Source organism: Mesoplodon bidens, assembly GCF_964165515.1.
Source record: "Mesoplodon bidens genome assembly, chromosome: 11".
Lineage (NCBI taxonomy): Eukaryota > Metazoa > Chordata > Mammalia > Artiodactyla > Ziphiidae > Mesoplodon > Mesoplodon bidens.
Genome location: NC_138167.1, coordinates 16,184,864 through 16,197,554, shown reverse-complemented (window position 1 = coordinate 16,197,554; position 12,691 = coordinate 16,184,864). Strand labels below are relative to the sequence as shown.

The 12,691-nt window shown below is 36.2% G+C and overlaps 1 protein-coding gene across 2 annotated transcripts in view; it reads right to left on the bottom strand.

Annotated features, from left to right (window-relative positions):
- Positions 1 to 9,102: 9,102 nt before the first annotated feature.
- SLCO1C1 (solute carrier organic anion transporter family member 1C1) overlaps positions 9,103 to 12,691 on the bottom strand; it is a gene marked incomplete at its 5' end in the record, with an annotated part of 46,001 nt that continues 42,412 nt past the window's right edge. For both annotated transcript variants that reach the window (XM_081249971.1, XM_081249972.1), the window contains 2 exons: positions 9,103 to 9,397; positions 11,176 to 11,293. In XM_081249971.1, the coding sequence (XP_081106097.1) occupies positions 9,175 to 9,397; positions 11,176 to 11,293 (341 nt within the window). In that variant the 3' untranslated portion in view covers positions 9,103 to 9,174. The remainder of the gene's footprint in view (positions 9,398 to 11,175; positions 11,294 to 12,691) is intronic.

Here is a 12,691-nt window from a genome sequence, read left to right as displayed (position 1 = left end):
CCTACATACTTGCTGCAGGTTCCAGCCAGTGATTGCTCTTATCAAAGGGGCAGTAAGGGGCGTGCCCCTCTGCTAGTTTCCCTGGTAACTGACGAGCCAACCTGACGTCAATTCCCACTATAACTGGCAATCTCCCCCTCCCCGCCCCGGAAAAAAGACTGCCGCCATGTCGTGCCCTCCATCTGCTTCACTGGGTGGGGTGTTGTGTCAGGACCTCGCTTCAGAAAGGTAAGCTCCCCCCCGTCCCCCATCCGTTAAACCATTGATGTCTCTGCCACTGACTTCGGGCTCTTTCTTCAGTCTTGAAGCTGGGCAAGTACAGGTCTTGGAGGCCTGCGGCGTGCAGCCCAACTTGTGTTTCACAGATAATTGCGTCTTTTACAAATTGAGGGTTTGTGGCAACCCTGTGTCAAACAAGTCTCCTGGCTCTGTTTTTCCAACAGCATTTTTCTCCCATATGTCTCTGTGTCACATTTTGGTAATTCTTAAAATATTTCAAATGTCTTCATTATTTGTTGTGGTGAGCTGCGATCAATGATCTTCAATGTTACTACTATGCATGACTTGCTGAAGGGTGTTGGTTAGCATTTTTCTAGCAATATAAAATATTTTTAAATTAAGGTATGTACATTGTTTTTTTAGACCTACTGCGATGGCACACTTAATAGACTATATTCACTTTATGTCTGTGGTCTGGAACCGAACACGCAATATCTCCGAGGTTTGCCTGTATTGAACCTGAAGCGGTTGTTGTGGTCATCTTTGATTTATAACGAGATGGTCAGAATCACAGGTGATTGTCCTCTGAAGGGGGGGGGCCCAGTCTTGTCGGATGAGCTCTTAATCTGTGGGATCTGACAATTACTCCAGGTAGATAAAATTGAGTTAAATTGTAGGACACCCAGTTGGTGCTGGAGAATTGGTTGGTGTGCAGGAAAAAAAAACCCTGCTTGAGAAAAATGAGGTTTTTCTTTTAGTTTAAATAGTGTATATAGTACAGAGAAGAAACAGGTAGTTTTTTTTTCTCTCTTTTAGATTAGTAGTCTCAATTGGATATTTTTGGAACCTGACAAAATAATCCTAAACTTATTCAGAAAAAAAGAATGAACATATTTAAGAAATTTTAGAAATGAATCATACGAAGGAAGACATGAGTTGTCAGAAATTAAAATGTATTTTTACATTTTACAGGTATAATTCTTATATAGAGTGATCCTGGACAGAAACAGTACCTTAGAACATGAATGTATTTGGTGATAGGATCTTTAAAGGTGTGATTAAGTTAAAATGAGGCCATTAGAATGGGCCTGAACACAATTTTTCTGGTTCTTATAACAAGAGGAGATTAGGACAGAAAAAGAGACATCAGGGATGCATATGCACAGAGAAAAGACCTTGTGAGCACAGTGAGAAAGCAGCTGTCTGCAAGCTGAGAGCCCTCAAAAGAAACAAACCCTGCCAAACCTTGACCTTGGGCTTCTAACCTCCAGACTGTGAAAAACTAAATTTCTGTTGTTTGAGCCACCCAGTATGGTATTTTGTGATGGCAGCTATAGCAAACTAATACAGCTCCCAAATTAGAAAAATAATTATTTTACATGGGACACAGTAATGTGTTATCTTATCATTAATAAGATAACTACCAAAACAAACATAAGCAAGGCTGTGAACACAATCTCTAAAAGAAGAGATATGACCAGTATACATATAAAAGTTTTAACTCACTGGCAAAGACATGGAAATCAAAACATTGAGATGCCATTTTTAATTTATACAATGGATAGATTAGTGAAGTTTGAGGAGAGCTAATCTTTCAAATGCTGTTTGTGTAAGGCTCTACTGGCTTTGCCTTTTGGAATGCTGTTGGTTAATATGTTTGAAACATTCTATCCCTAGGAGTCTATTTTAAATAAATAAATAAAGATAAGGAAAGGATGCATGCATGAAATTTTCCTTGTAAATTTGTTTATACAGCAAAAAGATTTAGAAAGTAAAACTAATTTATTAATAACTTAAGTCTTAAATCCTTAATTACATTAGTAAAAAATCTTGGACTTGTGGGTAGGAGATGAGATAGGAAGTAAAAACTTCTTTTTAGTTAAAATTTTTTTTTTAAGTTTAGCTTTATTGATCTGTAATTGATGTATATCCATTCATGTGTGACAGACATGTAGTTGTTTACATATCTTGTCTATTGTGAATAATGTTGCAATGAACATGGGAGGGTAGATATCTCTTTGAGATACTGTTTTCATTTCCTTTGGCTATATTCCCAGAAATGAAATTCCTGGATCATATGGTAGTTCTATTTTTAATTTTTTGAGGAATCTCCATACTGTTTTCCATAGTGGCTGAAAAATTTGTACATTCCTACCAACAGTGTACAAGGATTCTCTTTTCTCCTCATCTTTACCAACACTTGTTAGGTCTTGCCTTTTTTGATGATAGCCGTTTTAACAGGTATGAGGTGGTATCTCATTGTGGTTTTGATTTGATGGTTTCCCTGATAGTTAGTAATGTTGAGCACCTTTTCATGTATCTGTTAGCTATTTGTATATCTTCTTTGGAAAATGTCTGTTCAGATCCTGTGCCCATTTTTTAATCATATTGTTTGTGTTCTACTATTGAGTTGTATGAGTTCTTTATATATTTTGGGTATTCACCACTTATATGATTTTCTTCCATTCCATAGGTTGCCTTTTCAGTTTGTTGAGGGTTTCCTTTCCTGTGCAGAAGCTTTTTAGTTTGATGTAGCCCCACTTATTTATTTTTGCTATCGTTGTGCTTGCTTTGGGTGCAAATCTAAAAAACTATGCCATGACTAATGTCAAGGAGCTTACCCCAATGTTTTCTTCTAGGAGCTTTATGTTTTCAGGTCTTACATTTAAGTCTTTTAAATTTAACGTTTTAAGTGTCTAATCATACATAAAGAGACTCAACAGACAGTATTTATTATCTGATTCTTGGAATTTTTAAAAGAGAATATCAAAGTATATTTTTATAATTTGGGGATAACCAATGGCAGAATATTTTTCAGAGTGTGAAAGAAGAGGCTATGACTTCTATAATTCTGAGAAATAAAAGCAAAAAGATAGTACAGATAGCATATGGAAGAATGAAAGGAAAACATAAGGGAAAAAATTTAATGAACAATATAGCAAAAATAAAGCCAAACATTACATGTGATAATTAAGTTTTTTTTTTTTTTTTGCGGTACGCGGGCCTCTCACTGTTGTGGCCTCTCCGGTTGCGGAGCACAGGCTCCGGACGTGCAGGCTCAGTGGCCATGGTTCACGGGCCTAGCCGCTCTGCGGCATGTGGGATCTTCCCGGATCGGGGCACGAACCCGTGTCCCCTGCATTGGCAGGCGGACTCTCAACCACTGCGCCACCAGGGAAGCCCTAAGTATCTTATTAACAGACAAAATTTTAGATAAAGTAAAAATAAAATTCAATTCTGTACTGTTAACAAATATCGAACCTTAAACAAAACACAGGAAATTTTTAAAAATAAAGCTAGGACCAAAGATATATCAAGTAAACACAATCAATAAAGAAAGCAGAAATGGCAATGTTAATTAATTGAGAATTAATTTATTTAAAATACAATTTAAATAAAAATTATTAACTATGACAAAGTTTTAAAAATCAAATATATGAATTATAAGGATACAATATTTATGAAACACAACATTCAATTCTACAAATAAACCTTTTTTTAAAAGTGGAAGCAATTCACAAAAACTCACTCAATTGTAATCGGAAGATCTTGACTCTCAAGCCTTGAAGAGAAAACAGGAAAGAAAATAAGTATCAAAACATGTGAATGGGGGCTTCCCTGGTGGCGTCGTGGTTGAGAGTCTGCCTTCCGATGCAGGGGACACGGGTTCATGCCCCGGTCCGGGAGGATCCCACATGCCGCGGAGCGGCTGGGCCCATGAGCCATGGCCGCTGAGCCTGTGCTCCGCAACGGGAGAGGCCACAACAGTGAGAGGCCCGCGTACTGCAAAAAAAAAAAAAAAAAGATGTGAATGGTATAAAATTTAATTGATTTGGTTTGGTAAATATATACCTAGTATTATCATCTATAATCAATGAACATACTTTATTTTTAAAATCTGAACATTTTCACAAATTGATGATGATTTCGCTTAAACCCTCAAATTTCCAAAATACTAAATTGAATAGGCTATATTCCCTAACTATAAATGTAACTAATCTAAAAATTAAAAGTTTAAACAGAAATATCTGAACACAGGAAATTTTAAATCATTCTCCTTTTAGAGCAAATAGGAATTTTGAATCAAATAGAAAATCAAGAATGCATTTGTAAACAGGAAAACATCATTGGTACTACAGCATGGCAAACCTTCTTGTTATGAACAAAGCTGGACATTGACATATTAAAATTTTTATTACTAAGCTAGAGCATACAGTTGTAAGACTACAAATTAAGTAGTTAAAGAGTTTTTTGAAAAGCATGCCTAAAGAAAGCAGAAGGAAAAGAAGTAAAGTAAAATACAAAAATTAAACAATTAAATAGCAAATCACAAATGCCATTTCTCTGAAAAGTCCAATGGAATAAGTTCCTGGCAAGCATAATATGCAAAAAAGACAAACCCAAATATACAAAATTAAGAATGGGAAAAGGGTATAATAATTATCTTAATTGCTCTAAGTTTATAGTATTAAAAATGTCTTTTAAAAATCTGGAAGATTTTTATAGAAAAAATACAAATGTTGAAAGTTGAATCAGTAAGCTGATTTTTTTTTAAAGCTACAATAACCAATCAACTTTTCAAGGATTATTTCTCAAAAAGGCTAAAAACATTTTTTCAAATGTAAAAGGAACAGAAAATTCCTATGTTATAAAATCTTTTTCAGACATTTAAAAACAAAATAGTTTTCTAGTTAATGTTTTAAAACTGCATAATCCTGACAGAAGCTGTTAAAGATAGCAAAAGATTTTACAAAGAGAAGGATAAACTTGTGTTTTCCAAATATATTGTACTGAAAATTAGTTAGGTCCAAGACTTGTTAATAAAACAGTGGATTCAATGCCAAATAAGTTTGAGATACACATCCCCTTTAGTAGACTGGAATGTACCGCATCACATTAAAGAATCTGAGAGATTTGGCAATCATATGAGAGCTATCATTAACTCAATATATTCCCAAATTATTCAGACATAAAACACTTTTAAACATCACACTTATTATTATTTAAATATGCTAACGTGCCCCTAATGCCTCATTAAATATGTTTTTCCCTCTTTTTCATTTTTTTCTAATGGTAGGTTTCATGACTTCAACAGTAGATGGCATCGGTCATGATCATAACCACTCAGGCCTTTCCTAGATTTAATGGTTGCAGAGTTGACTATAATTGTCATCATTCTTAACAATGTAAAAGTAAAGGTACTTTACCCAGAAAGAGGGAGATGGGCCAGAGTTTGGAGACACGGAGGGAAGGGAGGGAACCTCTAAGGTCTTCATTTTGAGAAATGGGGAAACATATGATACTCAATGTTTATTGAAAAAGAAATGGAGGTATTGGTGTGACATTTGAGGAACTCAGAATAGTGACCCCAGCATGTACAGATTACCTGGGGAAGAACAACGGGGCATGAGTAAGTGACATTAGTTCTAATCTATCAGGATAGAGAGTCAGTAAACATTGCCCACGTTAATAAATCAAGAAAGTGGTATGTGCATATTATTTAAAGATACTGGAAGTGACCATCAGAAAAACCAACAGATCAAACTGGTTAGAAGTAATTCCCTTTGAGGAATAGAAGTGACGGTGGTGTGAAAGACTGTTACTTCTCATTTTAAATCATTTTGTACCATTTGATTCTTTTTTAACCATGGGCGTGGTTTAGCATACTAAAACTTCTCTAATGTCTATGTACAAAATTTGACTTTCAGCGAAGTTAGTGGAAGACAACAATTTAGGATCTAGATTAATATGGGGATAACGTTGCTGTTTGAATTTGATAAACCTCAGTTTAAATCTTGGCTTTACCAGCTAAGAGAAAATATTGGCTTTGCACAAGTAACTAAAACTCTTTAAGCTTCCTCTGAACATACCAGTACTTTTACCTAACACGTAAGGTTATTTTGACCTTTGAAATTGAGATAATGTGTCTAAAGCACTCAGCACACATAAAGAGAGTGCTTAATATTTGTTATATTTAATAGTTATTATAACAATTATAACTGTACATGCTACAGTCAACTTATTCTTTCAATCTTCTTTTATGTCTGAGTCTATAAATTTATAATAAGTGGGGATTTCTTAACTGCTCATTGTCACAAAAATTCTTCCAGCTGTTTTTAGAGGTTTCAGATTGTTTGTTTTTATTACCTGCTTTAGAGGCATCATGATGTAATGGAAGAACCCAGCATTAGTTTGACTGCCTCCACCTTGGGCAAGTCTTTTAATCCAATTGAAGTCACTCCACTTATAAAATGATATTGCTGGAGTGTTTCCTGTCTGAAGGTGAGAGTGAATCAGATGTTCATTTGAGGTGCTGGTCACCTCCAGGGGTCATGACTGTATAATAAATGAATAAAGTGGTGCAACTGTGGGATCCTACATGTCGATCAAGGCCTTACCTCTAATGCTTGGCCCTGGGGCTAAGGGAATTTTTTGACCTCTGAAATGGGGTTTGGTTTCTCAAAAACAAAACAAACAAAAAAAGAATCATGTGCTTTCTGAGGCATGAAAAGCCTGCTTACTTCTGTCAGCTGAATTTACTCATTTAAAACGTCAAGGTTCCTTTTAGTAAATTCACTTTGCCACTAAATGATACCCTCATATGCCATACAAATGAGTTTAGTATGTATAATTCCACTGTTGAATTAACGGTTATGCATAAAAATATGCTTTTCATTAACCGTTGGTGCTTTTATGAAAAAAATCATTTTAAATATGCTTTATGCTAATTTTTATTTTTCAAGGCATTCGAGAGTACATTGGATAGGATCCTGTTTAGAAATTTACTTGCAAAGAAGTTATTTTTCAGGATATTGCTACAAAAGCTTTGGAAAATAAAGAGGATGTGGGAGACAGGATGAGGAACTTGAATTTCAATTATATCTCTACAAAGAAAACTCTTGACAAGTGTACCCACTCACCCATTCAGTAAATATCCGCTATGGGTAAGACTGATACTGAGATGACAAAAAGGATTCCTGCTCTCAAGTTAGTACAGCAGCAGCAGGTCTGAAGTAGGCCTGCTGGAAACAAACCAAGTCTATTTTCATTTTTAAAAATAGTAAAATATGAAATAATCTAGCACCACCAATTCAAATAAAATGGCAAAATTAATATGTATTTAAAGGAAATTTTCCCTGTACTCCATCCCCACACTTTTCATCTCTAGTTTTTTCCATTCATCATATTCTCAGGACTGGTATATAAGGGGAAAATTTATTTGATCCTTCCACTGTGTGAGTAAGGCGACTGCATTTCTTATTTATTTATTTATTTATTCATTTTTGGCTGCGTTGGGTCTTCATTGCTGCGTGCGGGCTTTCTCCAGTTGTGGCGAGTGGGGGCCACTCTTTGCTGCGGTGCACAGGTTACTTATGGCAGTGGCCTCTCGTGTTGTGGAGCACAGGCTCCAGGTGCATGGGCTTCAGCAGTTGCAGCACACAGGCTTCAGTAGTTGTGGCACACAGGCTCAGTAGTTGTGGCTCATGGGCTAAGAGCACAGGCTCAGTAGTTGTGGTTCATGGGCTAAGAGCGCAGGCTCAGTAGTTGTGGCACACGGGCTTAGTTGCTCCATGGCATATGGTATCCTCCCTCTGGGGCTCGAACCTATGTCCCCTGCATTGGCAGGCGATTCTCAACCAGTGTACCACCAGGGAAGTCCTGTGACTGCATTTCTGAGCTGGAATTTTGTTGCACTCAGGCTCCCAAGAAATACCTCAAAGAGACTCCTTGTTGGGAGTGCCCTGTTTGTGTGTTCTAAAGCCTGATAAGAATTGCGGCTGTGGATTCCAAGATTCCACTGCAGGGGAGGGGTGGATCTACCTAAGTTTGCTTTTCTTGGGAAGGTCAGGCCCCTTCTAGGGTGCAGCAGTGGTGGAGGAAGAAAGACATAACACATAGTAGAGCTGAAGATTAAAGATGGTGGACTGCTGAATCTACTAGTTCCAGTGAGAGCAGGACCAGGAAGCCAGTGAACAGGAAATACCTGGCATGACTTTTTCAGTTACAGAGAAACAGGGAGCTATCTGGCAGACTGTACCAATGGCACCACCCTGCCCAGAAGCCTTGTGACAGATGCCAGGGAGAGCACCAAAAGGGACCACACCATCACTCACCCCATCACTCTGTGTTCCTGTTATAACATCTAAGTTTATTGTAGACTTTCAGAAATTCACTATCAAATATATTTTAGGACCACGTCACAATCATAAGCCTGGAGCTGCTTATATACATTAAAATATGGGCAGTATTTAACAATATTTTTTACTCCATTGAATTCATAGAAAGACAGGAAAGCATATGAATATTAATTTTATTACTTTACAACTATGGTCACTTAAAATCTCACACATAAAATACATGCAGAAGAGTTAGTAATGGTAGAAGAGTTAGTAATTCAAAATTCGAATTCTCCAAGATCATTTACAAATATACATTTCTATATCAATTATTGTATTTCAAAAGAAAGAAGGAGCTTAAAATGAAATCTTCCTCTACATGTTTTGACTCCATCCTAACATCATCATTAAGGTGATATTTGAAGGAGACCAAGATGTCGTTTAATTTTTTTTTAAGTTTTTAAGATTCTCTTATCCTAGGCAAGTATCTCAGTTTAGAAATTACTTTACACATAGCCATTAAACTATAGTGACAATTGTTCTACTAGGAGTACAGCTAATATATCAATGGGCACAGGCAAAGCTAAGCAGAATGAGTAAATAATATAAGGAATTCGTTTATAAATTAAAATATTTAAGATTAACTTTACCATCTATACCTTCTGTAACTTGATTAATTATATTTGTTATCACGTACGTTATCTAATACTTAGGATCAAAAACAAAGTAGACATCTGTTTGAAAGGAGAAAGAATTTACACATTTAAAACCTTTTTGATTAAAACTTGTTTGCAGAATTTCCAGAAATTGGAAAACATGGCTTCAAGTCATCATTTGTCTAAAGCTGCGTTTCTTTGCCTGGCCAATAGCTGGGTTGTAGCAAATGATCACTCGTCGTACAGTTTTCCTTCCTGATTCTTGTAGACACCATTGTTCTTTCTCTCTTGGTTCTGAAGCTTCTGTGTTTTGAAACATAATTTTTCTTTAAAGTGAAAAGTACTGCAATACTTAGGAAAATGGACATTGTGCCAAGGATCATGGTTAGTCCCAGATACATATGTCTAGAAGAAGAGAGAATGTCCATCTTAATTATTGCAACTATCCAACTTTAAATAAAATGTAATAATATCATCCCAAAATATCAATATCAATAAAACTATCATGAGGATGGTTTTAAGAATGCAGATTCAGTGGCTATAAAAGACCTTTCTATGAACATTTGACAGACTATTGAAGGCAGTAAGCTAATATAAAGCAATTTTAGTAGTACCATCATTTTCAGTCACTGATAATTATATAATCTGTCCCATCCTTTCTGTAAATTATTTCCTTAGACCAGGTAACTATATCCCTGTTTGCCCAGAACAGTCCCAGATTATGCTAGTGTTGTCCCAGTGTAGTTTTTAATAGTGCCCCCTTTCACTCTCAAAAGTACCCAGGTTTGCATGATAAATTATGTGGTTACCCTCCCCTCGAAGCTTGCCCAAATTCACTTCTACGGAAAAACTGCAAGAAGCAACATTAAGGGGAAATCAGAGCTCTCTGTAGAGTAGACTGACTTAAGAACAAACCAGAGGTTTCAATCCATTTCTTCCATGAGTAGCCTTTAGTTCTACATTAGATTATAAGACACAAAGGTTTGAAAGGACAGGTTAAATGATTCATGCTGGTTACCTTGTATGTACACTCATAGTCTCTGATTGAATTACATTGTCTTTGCACTAAAATACAGCCTTAGTAAATGTGAATAAAGTGCCAATTCTCCTCATAGATCAGGTCCCTTTCAAAGACCAAAATAAATTTCTCACATAACATCAAAGCCTATTAAGTCAAGCAAATTTATTTGAGATGGTCGGCTAAATTCACATCCAGCTTCCAACTTACACAGTCCAGCACCAAGTTTATTTCTCTAGAGAATACTCAGCTTGTAAATTGAAAAAAAAAATCCTTCTTGCTTTTAAGCCATTGAAGTATTGCTTTAAGCAATAAGGAAACTAAATGTTTGATGAATTGAACTGAATGATACCATAGTGAAAAAAACCATGCCCTCAACCCCATACACACTCACACACACAGAGAAAACCTTTTACTTTTATGCATTTCAAGTACTGGAATAATTGAACATCAGTTTGGCAATAAAAGCCGGACAGATTTACAGCCAAATCCAACTCTTGCCCAGAGGGATTATATCTGACGTAAATGGGACAGTTTGGCTCAGTTTGAAAAAGAATAGAATTAAACCCCAAATGTGACCTAGATTTAAATGCTTCTGAGTTTCAGGGAATTAACTCATTTGTGTGCACAAACTTTGAAAATTCTACTCTATTCTGAAGTCTTATGTCATATTTTTTAAAAATAATTACTCATTTAAAATGGGAGTCAAGATTAAAAATGGGGGAAAAATGACAGATCTAGCCAAATAATCAAATAATAATATAATTATTCTATAAAACAGAACAAACTTTTTTTTAAATTTATTTAATTTATTTTTATTTTTGGCTGCGTTGGGTCTTCGTTGCGGTGCACGGGCTTCTCATTGCAGTGGCTTCTCTTATTGCAGAGCACGACGCATGCGGGCTTAAGTAGTTGTGGTGCATGGGCTTTGTTGCTCCGCGACATGTGGGATCTGCCCGGGCCAGGGCTCAAACCCATGTACCCTGCATTGGCAGGCGGATTCTTAACCACTGCGTCACCAGGGAAACCCCAGAACAAACTTATTGCTTAGACTCTCCTTTTCCTTACAAGCAATGAAACTACATGAGGATTATTAGTGCCAATTGCATTGTGCAAACCTGGGAAGTGGTAGCCGTGAGATGCGGGAATGAGTTTGATACGGTACCTAAAAGCATTTGAATCATATAATCTGCAGGATCCTCTACTTCCACATCTTTTAAATCCCCATTTGAGGCATGAAGTATCAATCAAAACTCCAAAATATACGGGAGCTGGGATTCCTGCTGTGAGAAAAACAAATAATTGCTACTAACAATATATGCATATCTTTTTGCTTAGCCTATAATTAATGATTCTTGGAAACCATAGTCAGTCCAAAATTCACTGCTTTGGAGATGACAGGGCATCTGTAGAAAACCAGAATATGTCACCCCAAAATATGCCTCTGGTATGAAGATTATTTTGAGCTGATAATTTTGAGAAACAGAAGTCATAGGAGAAGCTCTGAAGACACAGCATGTTTCCTTTTTGTAGGGAAGATGTACATTTACAAAGGAAAATATTTTCAAGGGTCTCTCCCTTTCTGTACCAGGGTGAGAAGAATTCCAGATTCAAGAAAGAGCTAACTGACCCTATTTTGCATAAAATCCTGTAAGCAAGAAGATCACATAGATAAAGATATCTAACAGTCAGTTTAGATTATTTCGTATCTTAAATAAATATCCTCTTTATATACATTGTCCATCTAAATAGATTATTTGCCACTGAAAAACATTTAGGTGATAACTAACTTTACATTGCTCTTAATAACGTGAAGATGTTCCTCAAGATTCAAATGCTTGCCATCTTCTGTATGTTTTAAAATTTTCATAATGGCAAATTCAAACATTCACAGAATTAGAAAGGATGATGTAATACAACCTCATGTACAGTCACTAACTTTAACAATTATTGATATCAATATTTTGCCACTCCTGTGTTATCTCTCTCCAGTCCCACAAACCAACGTGCATCCAGAAACTATTTTTTTTTAATATTTTAAGAGATACCTCAGATATCATGTCATTCTCCTTATATGTATTTCAGAACACATCTCTGACATTTTAAAAAATATATCACTCTGCCATTTAACACATGACACATTTTATAATTTCTTTAATCCTATCAAAAACCCACATTCAAACTTTTCTGAATGTCTTCAAAGCATTGTTTTAGAGTTGGATCATTCTAATCAGGATTCAAACAAGGTAGGCAGGAATAAAGAGGTAGACATAGAAAATGGACTTGACATGGGGTGGGAGGACGAAGCTGGGGCGAAGTGAGAGTAACATTGACATACGTACACTACCGAATGTAAAATAGTTGGCTGGTGGGAAGCAGCAGCTTAGCATAGGGAGATCAGCTCTGTGCTTTGCGATGACCTAGAGGGGTGGGATAGGGAGGGTGGGAGGGAGGCTCAAAAGTGAGGTGACATGGGCACATGTGTATGCATATGGCTGATTCACTTTGTTGTGCAACAGAAACTAACACAGTATTGTGAAGCAATTCTACTCCAATAAAGATCTATTTAAAAAATTTTAGTTGATGGCTCTTTATATCAGCTTCTTTTCCAACTTTTTTTTTCATACTAATGATTTTTGAAGAAAGACATTTGTCATGTAGAATATTCCACAGTCTGGATT